This window comes from Littorina saxatilis, linkage group LG6 (assembly GCF_037325665.1).
Source record: "Littorina saxatilis isolate snail1 linkage group LG6, US_GU_Lsax_2.0, whole genome shotgun sequence".
Lineage (NCBI taxonomy): Eukaryota > Metazoa > Mollusca > Gastropoda > Littorinimorpha > Littorinidae > Littorina > Littorina saxatilis.
In genome coordinates this window covers 51,636,300-51,651,299 of record NC_090250.1, presented here as the reverse complement: position 1 = coordinate 51,651,299, position 15,000 = coordinate 51,636,300, and the positions used below count along the sequence as shown (strand labels likewise).

Here is a 15,000-nt window from a genome sequence, read left to right as displayed (position 1 = left end):
ATTGAAATTTTGGCCAAGCAATCTTCGACGAAGGCCGGACTTCGGTATTGCATTTGAGCATGTAGGCTTACAAAGTAATTAATGACTTTGGTCATTAAAAATCTGAAAATTGTAATTACAATTATTTTTTTTATAAAACGATCCAAAATTACTTTTATTTTATTCTGCATCATGTTCTGATTCAAAAAACATATAAATATGTTATATTCGGATTAAAAACAAGCTCTGAAAATTAAAACGAAGAGAGGTACAGTAAAGCGTGCTGCAGCACAGCGCAACCGCTACCGCGCTAAACATGAACAGGCTCGTCACTTCGACTGCCTTTTGCACTAGCGGCGGACTAAGGTCATTGTGAAAAAATGCAGTGCGTTCAGTTTCATTCTGTGAGTTCCACAGCTTGACTAAATGAAGTCAATTCGCCTTACGCGACTTGTTTCTTTTCTCTCTCTCTCTCTCTCTCTCTCTCTCTCTCTCTCTCTCTCTCTCTCTCTCTCTCTCTCTCTCTCTCTCTCTCTCTATCTGTACTTACATATGTAAGTATGTAGTAGTAGTTATTATAGTAGATTTAGTCCCTCTTTAGGGCGAGGGCCAGATGCAAAAAAGTATACCAATGCTTATTCTGTTACCCTCGTAAAATAAAGAATTGTCATTGTCATTGTCATTGTCTCTCTCTCTCTCTCTTTTCGCCTGTCCCTTTTTCTCTGTCTGTCTCTCTGTCCTTGTCTGTCTCTCTTCCCCTGACTGTGTGTCTGTCTCTCTCCCATTCTCCCTTTGTGATCTTTGTCTCTCTGTTTTTATCTGTCTTTTTCTTTGTGACTGTCTGTGTACCTTTGGATCTGTGTCTCGTTCTCTTAAAGTCTGTCTGTCTGTCTTGTTCCTGTCTGTCTCTCTCTTTCTCTCCCTCTGTCTATCTCTATCTGTCTCCGTCTGTATGTCTGTGTGTCTGTTACCTCACTGTGTGTGTCTGTGTGTCTGTTACCTCACTGTGTGTGTCTGTGTGTCTGTTACCTCACTGTGTATGTCTGTGTGTCTGTTACCTCACTGTGTGTGTTTGTGTGTCTGTTACCTCACGGTGTGTGTCTGTGTGTCTGTTACCTCACTGTGTGTGTCTGTGTGTCTGTTACCTCACTGTGTGTGTCTGTGTGTCTGTTACCTCACTGTGTGTGTCTGTTACCTCACTGTGTGTGTCTGTGTGTCTGTTACCTCACTGTGTGTGTCTGTGTGTCTGTTACCTCACTGTGTGTGTCTGTGTGTCTGTTACCTCACTGTGTGTGTCTGTTACCTCACTGTGTGTGTCTGTTACCTCACTGTGTATGTCTGTGTGTCTGTTACCTCACTGTGTATGTCTGTGTGTCTGTTACCTCACTGTGTATGTCTGTTACCTCACTGTGTGTGTCTGTGTGTCTGTGACCTCACTGTGTGTGTCTGTGTGTCTGTTACCTCACTGTGTGTGTCTGTTACCTCACTGTGTGTGTCTGTGACCTCACTGTGTGTGTCTGTGTGTCTGTTACCTCACTGTGTGTGTCTGTGTGTCTGTTACCTCACTGTGTGTGTCTGTGTGTCTGTTACCTCACTGTGTGTGTCTGTGTGTCTGTGACCTCACTGTGTGTGTCTGTTACCTCACTGTGTGTGTCTGTGACCTCACTGTGTATGTCTGTTACCTCACTGTGTGTGTCTGTTACTTCACTGTGTGTGTCTGTGTGTCTGTTACCTCACTGTGTGTGTCTGTTACCTCACTGTGTGTGTCTGTTACCTCACTGTGTGTGTCTGTTACCTCACTGTGTGTGTCTGTTACCTCACTGTGTGTGTCTGTTACCTCACTGTGTGTGTCTGTTACCTCACTGTGTGTGTCTGTGTGTCTGTTACCTCACTGTGTGTGTCTGTTATCTCACTGTGTGTGTCTGTTACCTCACTGTGTGTGTCTGTGTGTCTGTTACCTCACTGGGTGTGTCTGTTACCTCACTGTGTGTGTCTGTGTGTCTGTTACCTCACTGTGTGTGTCTGTGTGTCTGTTACCTCACTGTGTGTGTCTGTGTGTCTGTTACCTCACTGTGTGTGTCTGTGTGTCTGTTACCTCACTGTGTGTGTCTGTGTGTCTGTTACCTCACTGTGTGTGTCTGTGTGTCTGTTACCTCACTGTGTGTGTCTGTTACCTCACTGTGTGTGTCTGTGTGTCTGTTACCTCACTGTGTGTGTCTGTTACCTCACTGTGTGTGTCTGTTACCTCACTGTGTGTGTCTGTGTGTCTGTTACCTCACTGGGTGTGTCTGTGACCTCACTGTGTGTGTCTGTGTGTCTGTGACCTCACTGTGTGTGTCTGTGTGTCTGTTACCTCACTGTGTATGTCTGTGTGTCTGTTACCTCACTGTGTGTGTCTGTTACCTCACTGTGTGTGTCTGTTACCTCACTGTGTGTGTCTGTTACCTCACTGTGTGTGTCTGTGTGTCTGTTACCTCACTGTGTGTGTCTGTGACCTCACAGTGTGTGTATGTGTGTCTGTGACCTCACTGTGTGTGTGTCTGTGTGTCTGTTACCTCACTGTGTGTGTCTGTGTGTCTGTTACCTCACTGTGTATGTCTGTGTGTCTGTTACCTCACTGTGTGTGTCTGTGTGTCTGTTACCTCACTGTGTGTGTCTGTTACCTCACTGTGTGTGTCTGTGTGTCTGTTACCTCACTGTGTGTGTCTGTTACCTCACTGTGTGTGTCTGTTACCTCACTGTGTGTGTCTGTTACCTCACTGTGTGTGTCTGTGTGTCTGTTACCTCACTGTGTGTGTCTGTTACCTCACTGTGTGTGTCTGTTACCTCACTGTGTGTGTCTGTTACCTCACTGTGTGTGTCTGTGACCTCACTGTGTGTGTCTGTGTGTCTGTGACCTCACTGTGTGTGTCTGTTACCTCACTGTGTGTGTCTGTGTGTCTGTGACCTCACTGTGTGTGTCTGTTACCTCACTGTGTGTGTCTGTGTGTCTGTGACCTCACTGTGTGTGTCTGTGTGTCTGTTACCTCACTGTGTGTGTCTGTTACCTCACTGTGTGTGTCTGTGTGTCTGTGACCTCACTGTGTGTGTCTGTGTGTCTGTTACCTCACTGTGTGTGTCTGTTACCTCACTGTGTGTGTCTGTGTGTCTGTTACCTCACTGTGTGTGTCTGTTACCTCACTGTGTGTGTCTGTGTGTCTGTGACCTCACTGTGTGTGTCTGTTACTTCACTGTGTGTGTCTGTTACCTCACTGTGTGTGTCTGTGTGTCTGTTACCTCACTGTGTGTGTCTGTTACCTCACTGTGTGTGTCTGTGTGTCTGTGACCTCACTGTGTGTGTCTGTTACCTCACTGTGTGTGTCTGTTACCTCACTGTGTGTGTCTGTTACCTCACTGTGTGTGTCTGTGACCTCACTGTGTGTGTCTGTGTGTCTGTTACCTCACTGTGTGTGTCTGTTACCTCACTGTGTGTGTCTGTGTGTCTGTGACCTCACTGTGTGTGTCTGTGTGTCTGTTACCTCACTGTGTGTGTCTGTTACCTCACTGTGTGTGTCTGTGTGTCTGTTACCTCACTGTGTGTGTCTGTTACCTCACTGTGTGTGTCTGTGTGTCTGTTACCTCACTGTGTGTGTCTGTTACTTCACTGTGTGTGTCTGTTACCTCACTGTGTGTGTCTGTGTGTCTGTTACCTCACTGTGTGTGTCTGTGTGTCTGTTACCTCACTGTGTATGTCTGTTACCTCACTGTGTGTGTCTGTTACCTCACTGTGTGTGTCTGTTACCTCACTGTGTGTGTCTGTTACCTCACTGTGTGTGTCTGTTACCTCACTGTGTGTGTCTGTTACTTCACTGTGTGTGTCTGTTACCTCACTGTGTGTGTCTGTGTGTCTGTTACCTCACTGTGTGTGTCTGTGACCTCACTGTGTGTGTCTGTGTGTCTGTTACCTCACTGTGTGTGTCTGTGTGTCTGTTACCTCACTGTGTGTGTCTGTGTGTCTGTTACCTCACTGTGTGTGTCTGTGTGTCTGTTACCTCACTGTGTGTGTCTGTGTGTCTGTTACCTCACTGTGTGTGTCTGTGTGTCTGTTACCTCACTGTGTGTGTCTGTTACCTCACTGTGTGTGTCTGTTACCTCACTGTGTGTGTCTGTTACCTCACTGTGTGTGTCTGTGTGTCTGTTACCTCACTGTGTGTGTCTGTTACCTCACTGTGTGTGTCTGTGTGTCTGTTACCTCACTGTGTGTGTCTGTGTGTCTGTTACCTCACTGTGTGTGTCTGTTACCTCACTGTGTGTGTCTGTGTGTCTGTTACCTCACTGTGTGTGTCTGTGTGTCTGTTACCTCACTGTGTGTGTCTGTTACCTCACTGTGTGTGTCTGTGTGTCTGTTACCTCACTGTGTGTGTCTGTGTGTCTGTTACCTCACTGTGTATGTCTGTTACCTCACTGTGTGTGTCTGTTACCTCACTGTGTGTCTGTGTGTCTGTTACCTCACTGTGTGTGTCTGTTTCCTCACTGTGTGTGTCTGTGTGTCTGTTACCTCACTGTGTGTGTCTGTTACCTCACTGTGTGTGTCTGTGTGTCTGTTACCTCACTGTGTGTGTCTGTGTGTCTGTGACCTCACTGTGTGTGTCTGTTACCTCACTGTGTGTGTCTGTTACCTCACTGTGTGTGTCTGTTACCTCACTGTGTGTGTCTGTTACCTCACTGTGTGTGTCTGTTACCTCACTGTGTGTGTCTGTTACCTCACTGTGTGTGTCTGTTACCTCACTGTGTGTGTCTGTTACCTCACTGTGTGTGTCTGTTACCTCACTGTGTGTGTCTGTTACCTCACTGTGTGTGTCTGTTACCTCACTGTGTGTGTCTGTTACCTCACTGTGTGTGTCTGTTACCTCACTGTGTGTGTCTGTTACCTCACTGTGTGTGTCTGTTACCTCACTGTGTGTGTCTGTTACCTCACTGTGTGTGTCTGTTACCTCACTGTGTGTGTCTGTTACCTCACTGTGTGTGTCTGTTACCTCACTGTGTGTGTCTGTTACCTCACTGTGTGTGTCTGTTTCCTCACTGTGTGTGTCTGTTACCTCACTGTGTGTGTCTGTTACCTCACTGTGTGTGTCTGTTACCTCACTGTGTGTGTCTGTTACCTCACTGTGTGTGTCTGTTACCTCACTGTGTGTGTCTGTTACTTCACTGTGTGTGTCTGTTACCTCACTGTGTGTGTCTGTTACCTCACTGTGTGTGTCTGTTACCTCACTGTGTGTGTCTGTTACCTCACTGTGTGTGTCTGTTACCTCACTGTGTGTGTCTGTTACCTCACTGTGTGTGTCTGTTACCTCACTGTGTGTGTCTGTTACCTCACTGTGTGTGTCTGTGTGTCTGTTACCTCACTGTGTGTGTCTGTGTGTCTGTTACCTCACTGTGTGTGTCTGTTACCTCACTGTGTGTGTCTGTTACCTCACTGTGTGTGTCTGTTACCTCACTGTGTGTGTCTGTGTGTCTGTTACCTCACTGTGTGTGTCTGTTACCTCACTGTGTATGTCTGTTACCTCACTGTGTGTCTGTGTGTCTGTTTCCTCACTGTGTGTGTCTGTTACCTCACTGTGTGTGTCTGTGTGTCTGTTACCTCACTGTGTGTGTGTGTGTCTGTTACCTCACTGTGTGTGTCTGTTACCTCACTGTGTGTGTCTGTTACCTCACTGTGTGTGTCTGTGTGTCTGTTACCTCACTGTGTGTGTCTGTTACCTCACTGTGTGTGTCTGTGACCTCACTGTGTGTGTCTGTTACCTCACTGTGTGTGTCTGTTACCTCACTGTGTGTGTCTGTGTGTCTGTTACCTCACTGTGTGTGTCTGTTACCTCACTGTGTGTGTCTGTTACCTCACTGTGTGTGTCTGTTACCTCACTGTGTGTGTCTGTGACCTCACTGTGTGTGTCTGTTACCTCACTGTGTGTGTCTGTTACCTCACTGTGTGTGTCTGTTACCTTACTGTGTGTGTCTGTTACCTCACTGTGTGTGTCTGTTACTTCACTGTGTGTGTCTGTTACCTTACTGTGTGTGTCTGTTACCTCACTGTGTGTGTCTGTTACCTTACTGTGTGTGTCTGTTACCTCACTGTGTGTGTCTGTTACCTCACTGTGTGTGTCTGTTACCTTACTGTGTGTGTCTGTTACCTCACTGTGTGTGTCTGTTACCTCACTGTGTGTGTCTGTTACCTCACTGTGTGTGTCTGTTACCTCACTGTGTGTGTCTGTTACCTCACTGTGTGTGTCTGTTACCTCACTGTGTATGTCTGTTACCTCACTGTGTGTCTGTTACCTCACTGTGTGTGTCTGTTTCCTCACTGTGTGTCTGTGTGTCTGTTACCTCACTGTGTGTGTCTGTTACCTCACTGTGTATGTCTGTTACCTCACTGTGTGTGTCTGTTTCCTCACTGTGTGTGTCTGTTACCTCACTGTGTATGTCTGTTACCTCACTGTGTGTCTGTGTGTCTGTTACCTCACTGTGTGTGTCTGTGTGTCTGTTACCTCACTGTGTGTGTCTGTGTGTCTGTTACCTCACTGTGTGTGTCTGTGTGTCTGTTACCTCACTGTGTGTGTCTGTGTGTCTGTTACCTCACTGTGTGTGTCTGTGTGTCTGTTACCTCACTGTGTGTGTCTGTGTGTCTGTTACCTCACTGTGTGTGTCTGTGTGTCTGTTACCTCACTGTGTGTGTCTGTGTGTCTGTTACCTCACTGTGTGTGTCTGTGTGTCTGTTACCTCACTGTGTGTGTCTGTGTGTCTGTTACCTCACTGTGTGTGTCTGTGTGTCTGTTACCTCACTGTGTGTGTCTGTGTGTCTGTTACCTCACTGTGTGTGTCTGTGTGTCTGTTACCTAACTGTGTGTGTCTGTGTGTCTGTTACCTCACTGTGTGTGTCTGTGTGTCTGTTACCTCACTGTGTGTGTCTGTGTGTCTGTTACCTCACTGTGTGTGTCTGTGTGTCTGTTACCTCACTGTGTGTGTCTGTGTGTCTGTTACCTCACTGTGTGTGTCTGTGTGTCTGTTACCTCACTGTGTATGTCTGTGTGTCTGTTACTTCACTCTGTGTGTCTGTGTGTCTGTTACCTCACTGTGTGTGTCTGTTACCTCACTGTGTGTGTCTGTTACCTCACTGTGTGTGTCTGTTACCTCACTGTGTGTGTCTGTTACCTCACTGTGTGTGTCTGTTACCTCACTGTGTGTGTCTGTTACCTCACTGTGTGTGTCTGTTACCTCACTGTGTGTGTCTGTGTGTCTGTTACCTCATTGTGTGTGTCTGTGTGTCTGTTACCTCACTGTGTGTGTCTGTTACCTCACTGTGTGTGTCTGTTACCTCACTGTGTGTGTCTGTTACCTCACTGTGTGTGTCTGTTACCTCACTGTGTGTGTCTGTTACCTCACTGTGTGTGTCTGTTACCTCACTGTGTGTGTCTGTGTGTCTGTTACCTCATTGTGTGTGTCTGTGTGTCTGTTACCTCACTGTGTGTGTCTGTGCCTCTCACCGCACTGACCTTAATCAAAACAAACTTTTATTTTCAATGGAAGTCTTTAAAATGCTTGCTTGTGTTTTGGCTTTTGGGTTGTTTTGGGTTGTTTTTGTTTCGATTTTTTATTTTTTTTAATAATTTTTTATTCTCTTTTTTGGAATTTGTTTTTGTTTTGTTTTTTGTTTTACATGTATAGGCTTTACGTTACATTATATCACATAGACAAGGGGACAATTACAACACACAGGGGGTGGGGATGGGGGTGGGGGGGCCGGGGGGGATTTGTTTTTTTAAAATGTTTTCTCATTTGTTGCATACCTTTTTGTCGATAATATTTTTTTTATGTTGGTGAATCCTCAATAATGCACACCGTCTCGGCTGATTTTGAAATAAAAGGGCTGAGCATCAAAACTTGTCAGCTGGCATTCTGCAGCACGATCTACTCCGACGTAATATTCTGGTTCTACACCTTGGAAGAATGTCCTGTTTTGGAGCATTTACACTTTCACGTTTGTCTGGTGTAAATTAAGATCTTGCAATGAATTAGCAGACATGATATCAGAATTGACTGACTCACTGAAAGTCTTTAATAACAAACGTTCCAACAACCTACCTTTCTTGTTTTTTGATTCTGAATTTTGGAACGTTGGCAGTCTCTTTGATTTTGGATTCACTGAAAAGTGCTTTTTTACGTCCTCGAAGGCATCGATGAACTTCTTCTGTAAACGATCGTGCGCGCTACCGCTGTTCTGTCCAAACTTGTATACACACCAAGAATCAAATGCGAAACTGTGTCTTATGCATAGTGTGAATTTTTTTTAGCTGAATTAATTGTGCAGACTTACAAAGGTGTCAGTTACGCCAGCAAAGATTCCCACTCAGCACAGAAAGCAGCCAGATTGTTGAGTTGTTGTATGTGTTTAAGTGGAACGCCTCTCTTATCCCAGATACCAGCCCGTAACGATCTATGATGATTTACACAGGGTTTAAAAGGCGATGGGACATAGTCGAAGGCAAGAAACGCCAAAGAGGCCTATACGCGTTTTTCACCAATGATGCAAAATGGTGCAATATATATGATTCCAAATTAGCCCCTATATCGTATTTTTCATGTATGTGTGTGTGTGTGTGTGTGTGTGTGTGTGTGTGTGTGTGTGTGTGTGTGTGTGTGTGTGTGTGTGTGTGTGTGTGTGTGTTTGTGTTTGTGTGTGTAATCCGATGTAAAGTGTACATTTTGTTGCGTAGTGGTACGTAATCTCAATGCGCCCTTTGACGCACTGAAGGGAATTGTGATGGGACATTTTCAGATTTAATGCGCCAATGGCGCAGGGCGCACTAGTAAATGAAACCCTGTTTACAAGATGATTTACATGGGAAGAATAGTTTCTTTACAAATTCAGAACTGGCTGCATATTTATCCCGTAGTTCTTATTCAGTGTCAAAGAATGATTTGTCTCTGTAACACCTCATCAGCTCCCAGGAGTAGTAGGTGATTATTGTTTTGTCCAGAATAAAAACCACCCACACAAAAATAGCGACAGCCATGATCATTACCTTATATTCTTAATGAACAGCATCAGATATTCTCATGAACAACCCTATATATTCATACAGCGGTCTGGGTGTGAGGGCAAAAATGGTGAACAAGAAATATAACCTGGCTTCTGCTCTTTGAAGATCTCTGTCTCCCGTCATTTGGTTCAACCGCAAGGAGTATTTCTCCCTTTCTGATTCCTTGCTCATAGCATCTCACCTCCACAATGATGCCATTATTTCACAAAGGAACAAATAATGAGATCATGAATATTCATTACTCCAAAGTTCGATATCAAGCGGCGGAAATCAAAACCATATCTCGTCCTCCGATGCCTTTGCCGGGAGGTAAAGACGCCATTGATAAACAATATTTCTCTCCCCAAACCTATTTCCCTGCAGATATCACACAAAGCCAGCCAGTCACATTTTCCCTTAACATGCAAGCGGGCTGATTTGTTGACATTGATATTCTTGAAATTCCACAAACGTAACCGGGTTAACGGACAGCCAAAACATACGCCTGATCCCACTGCGATGTGATTATTTAATCCTTAGGTCTTTTTCAGCAGCGTGAAGGGAATCAGCAAGAGATGTGTAAAAAAAAACCAACCCCACATTAAAAACGCCTTTGGTTTTATTAGGTTACCCTGACTCCGTCTCAGTGTCCGGTTATCAGATCTTTCATGTGCACGTGTCAAAAAGGGGGAAGACGTTAGGATTACGCCTTGAACTGAATCGGACCGTCTTCTCTTGTAAGAACAGTCCGCGGTTAATGCACGGTTTGTACATGCTATTTGTTCTACGATGTATGCTGGGTTTGAATTGTGAAGTAAAGAAGTAACAGAGCCAAATATTTGAGCCAAATCATTACTTAAGAGAGAATGTGAGAGAGAGAGAGAGAGAGAGAGAGAGAGAGAGAGAGAGAGAGAGAGAGAGAGAGCTTTGAACTTTGAACTTTATTTATTTATCGAGGGTAACAGAATAAGCAAAGTACACATGCTTTTTCTTCGTCCGGCCCTCGCCCATTGAGGGTAACTCGATTAATAACAAGAACAAATAGAAGTTAAGTTAATTACAATACAATTTATATAATTAACATGTCAAAAACATTAAAAAGACATTTCAAAATGCATTATGAATGTCAAGCAATGATGTAATATTATCACATAAGTATTTACTTGTTTCCAAGAGAAACAGCATGTACAGTTCTTTGAAGGAAGTTTCACTTAATTGCATTTTAATTAAATCAGGAATGGAGTTCCACAATAAGGCGCCAGAATAAGAAAGACTTGATTTCTAAAGGTCAATTCTAGGGGTTGGGGTAATTAATGTGTTTAGTTTTATTGAATTATTCAGTTTGAAATCTGAGGCAATGAATGTAGGAGCATTCCCTGACATAATTCTATGCATCATTGCACCTTTGTTATAGGTAAATCTTGATTTGATAATAGAGAGAGAGAGAGAGAGAGAGAGAGAGAGAGAGACAGACACACACAGACAGACAGACAGACAGACAGACTGACATAGACAGAACCAAAACACAGTCCGCTTACCTATAGTCTCACCATTAGTTTTATGAGCGTCATCGCCCTTGAAACTCGACCCTCTGACGTCGAACATGAGCGCGTGCACGACACTAACGTAGGCCAGTGACATGAGGACCACGGGCAGCACGAGCAGGGCGAGGTCAAGCAGCACGGTGTAGGCCCGCTCCAGGCGGCTGTCCGGCCACAGCTCGCGACACGAGTGGGCGTTACTGGCCAGGCGGGTGTGCTTCTGGAATATGGCCACTGGGGTCATGAGGATGGCTGCCAGCACCCAGCACACGGCGATACAGCGGTAGGCGTGAGACAGGGTCTGCCAGGAGCGGGAGTGCAGAGGTCGGCAGATGGCGAAGTAACGCTCCAAGGAGATGGCGACTAAGGTAAAGCAGCTGGCTCCAACGGACACAGCTGTGAACATGAAAAGAAGAAAAAGTGTTATTTTTGTTTGTTTAGCAAGCGGTGTATTAGATGTATTATCCATGATGATGGCAACCAGAACCCGGCACACGGCGACACAGCAGTAGGCGTGACACAGGGTCTAACAGGAGCGGATGTGTTATTATTCGGATAGTTTCGATGTTGACCATGGGCAGCGCCATCTTGTGAAATACGTCATCAGTTTGTGTACACAGGAAGTTGTGACATCCGTCACCCTATGGGAGGGGTGAAGGCAACATTGTTCATCAGTAGAAAGTTGTGAAATCCGTCACCCAATGGGAAGGGTGAAGGCAAAATTGGTCATCACTGAGTTTGTGTAACACAGGAAGTTGTGACATACGTCACCCTATGGGAGGGGTGACGGCAAAATTGTTCAACAAAAACATCATTGGTCGAACTGTGCAGGGTCAACCGCAACAAACTCAATCCATTCATACTTTGCTGTATTTGAGTGACTTATATACCGACCTTTTTATTTCTTATTTTCAGCACTGGTGTAGAAAAAATCATGAACTAAAATGTTATTTATTTTCTAATGTAACATTTGTTTTACAAATGTGACCATGGTCTTTCAAACATACAGTGACATTAAACATTGTTATGTAAAAAAAAATAAAAAATAAAAAGAGCTTTTGTGCACAAATCAGAAAATACATTGTACATTTTACCTACAGGCCAAACCGTGAGTGTCTGTGGCAAAGCCCGACCCAGGAAATTGCACTGATTTTATTTTTAGATCAGTGGGAAATTGTCAAGAACAGGCGCTAGCATTTGGATGTGTCCAATGATAGTAGGTTTGGTTGTGATCAATCAGAATGATGTGGGAATAAAAATGTATGACAGTTTGGTATGATGACATGTAATTCACATGTGCTGAAATGTAATATTATACATGACATAATATTATTATGGCTGTTGCCATGACCATGAACCCCAAGAAAGGTTTAATGTTATGTAAAATAAAAATACCAAAATCAAGCACCTATTAATCTGGTCTACGGAAGATTGAGGCCTTCGTAAACGTTCAACGTTGGCCAATAATGATTTTAACAGTGTTGTGTCGTTTTGTATTATGTTTTATTTTGTTGATCAATTGATAAAATATGTCTTCCCAACATATTACAAATCAAACAGAAATAAAGTCTTAGAGAACTACAATAATTATTGTTGCCGTCAAAACCTTGCAAGGCCTCAACCGTTCTCACGAGATCAGTTACATTTTTTTTCTCTCTCTCTCTCTCTCTCTCTGTATGTATGTCTTTGTCTGTGTCTCCCTCTGAGTCTCTCCGCTTCTGTCTTTCTATGTCTGTCTGAGCTCTCTGTCTATGTGTGTGTGTGTGTGTGTCTCTCTCTCTCGCTCTCGCTTTCTCTCTCTCTCTCGTCTGACTCTTGGCACACAGGTCAAAGCAGAGGTTAACTTGAGTGCACGTGTACCTGCGGCAGGAGGGGGTGATTTCTTGAATTAGCTGAGGGCGGTGGTGAACATGGGTCTCAAAGCAGAGGTTGGGCTATTTTTAGACCGTCAACACAGACAGTACAGCGTCGTCAATCCCCGCGTGAAGGAAATCGCTCACCTTCCACGTCCAAAACGTAGTGATATTATTGACACGCCAGATTAGCGCGGTAGCGTATTGTGCTAAGCAGGAAAGCGCGCTTTTCTGTATTCTTGTTAACTTCGCAATTTCCAGAAAACATCCACTTTCACTTTGAGACTGTTCTGTTTACATTCGACACTATCAAAACCACTTTGCATTGCAATACTGAAATAATTTTTTCTGTGTTCGAAAGCTACAGCCAATCGTTATTATATCCCCTTAGGTACAGTTTTATAACATTATTGGCACATGTAAACAATAGGAATTAATTAATGAACGCTACGAAAAGGGCAGCCTTTAACCTCCCTGTTGTCACTCAGCATTTTTTTTTAATTCTCATCCACACTTTCAGCACTCCCCCCACCCGCCCTCCCCATCTCAGATGTAATTTGTAAATGGCGTTTTCAGCCTTCAATCCACTATTTAACATAGTAAGTCAAGCTTTTCAAACCTTATTAATAATTGCTTTGATGTTTTGCTGATGTTCAAATTATTATTTAATGAAGATCTCATGGTTCAAAATTTCATATTGTTTTTTCAAAAAACGTGCGTGTGTTTCACTTCAAACTAACCTCACTGATGTCTTTCTTTCTTTATCTGGTGTTTAACGTCGTTTTCAACCACGAAGGTTATATCGCGACGGGGAAAGGGGGAAGATGGGATAGAGCCACTTGTTAATTGTTTCTTGTTCACAAAAGCACTAATCAAAAAATTGCTCAAGGGGCTTGCAACGTAGTACAATATATTACCTTACTGGGAGAATGCAAGTTTCCAGTACAAAGGACTTAACATTTCTTACATACTGCTTGACTAAAAATCTGTACAAACATTGACTATATTCTATACAAGAAACACTTAACAAGGGTAAAAGGAGAAACAGAATCCGTTAGTCGCCTCTTACGACATGCTGGGGAGCATCGGGTAAATTCTTCTCCCTAACCCGCGGGGGGTCTCACTGATGTGAACTCCATTATCCCAGCGAAGCTGGAGGTATCCCGTGAACGCTATACTGTAATCGATTTGAGAAATGTGCACACCGAATAATCTATATATATATACGACTAGTGTCTGTCTGTGTGTCTGTCTGTCTGTGCGCGATGCGCGGCCAAGGTTCTCGATGGATCTGTTTCAAATTTGGTGATCATATTCAGGTACACCCTGGACACAACCTGGTCGATGAGATATTTCAACACGTGCTCTCAGCGCGCAGCGCGGAACCGATTTTGGTTCCACCTCAGCTATTTTGGTTCCACCTCAGCTTACCCGGGCCCCCATACCGACACACCATAGCCGCTACACCACATCACAACGCCAAAGTTCTCGGTGGTTCTTTTTCAAATTTGGACACCGTATTCAGCTACACCCCGGACACAATATCATCGATGAGATATTTCAACACGTGCTCTCAGCGCGCAGCGCTAAACTCATGTTCGTTTTTGTGTTCATTTCACCATTATAAGTAACTCTTCCTTATCTTCTCCAGTGTTTGGCGTTTATCTCCCTTCCTTCGTGTGGCTTTCCCGTTCAGTTGTAAGTTACTATTTATTTTTAGAATGTCACTGCGCTGTCCAGAACGCTTCCCTTGCACCCGTAAGTTGTTCTTACTGTCAAAGTGAAAAGGTCGAATCAATTTATAGCCACGCGAAAAATACACTCTCACCTATCTCTATATATTTATAGATACAGATATGCATATATATATACGGCTTCTCTGTGTGTGTGTGTGTGTTTGTGTGTGTGTGTAGGCAAAAACCTATGTATTATAGAGTTCTGTTTGTGATGGGGTCTAGCGGCTTTTGTCTGTATGTATGTTCTGGCATGTGAGAAGCCACAGTAGATAATATAGGGCTAAGAAATAAGCTCTAAAATTCTCAATCCCGTTTGACAGGACTTCGCCTTTCAAAGGTGATTGTGGTGAACCGCCACGCTGTCTGTCTCACCCCAAATTCCCGTTTCTGAGAGTGACTATTTTTAGAATGTCACTGCGCTGTCCAGAACGCTTCCCTTGCACCCGTAAGTTGTTCTTACTGTCAAAGTGAAAAGGTCGAATCAATTTATAGCCACGCGAAAAATACACTCTCACCTATCTCTATATATATATATAGATACAGATATGCATATATATATACGGCTTCTCTGTGTGTGTGTTTGTGTGTGTGTGTGTGGGGGAAAAAACCTGTTGATTGTAGAGTTCTGTTTGTGATGGGGTCTAGCGGCTTTTGTCTGTCTGTATGTTCTGGCATTTGAGAAGCCACAACAGATAATATAGGGCTAAGAAATAAGCTCTAAAATTCTCAATCCCGTTTGACAGGACTTCGCTTGCAGAGGTGATTGTGATGAACCGCCACGCTGTCTGTCTCTGTCTCGCGATTCACCCCGGCGAAGCCGGGTATTCCTCTAGTACAT

At 44.1% G+C, this 15,000-nt stretch overlaps 1 protein-coding gene across 1 annotated transcript in view; it reads right to left on the bottom strand.

Annotated features, from left to right (window-relative positions):
- The window catches only part of LOC138969647 (cholecystokinin receptor-like), a 119,502-nt gene that overhangs the window by 11,858 nt on the left and 92,644 nt on the right, over positions 1–15,000 (bottom strand). Inside the window, exon 2 of the mRNA XM_070342506.1 lies at positions 10,571–10,969. Within this exon, the coding sequence (XP_070198607.1) occupies positions 10,571–10,969 (399 nt within the window). The remainder of the gene's footprint in view (positions 1–10,570; positions 10,970–15,000) is intronic.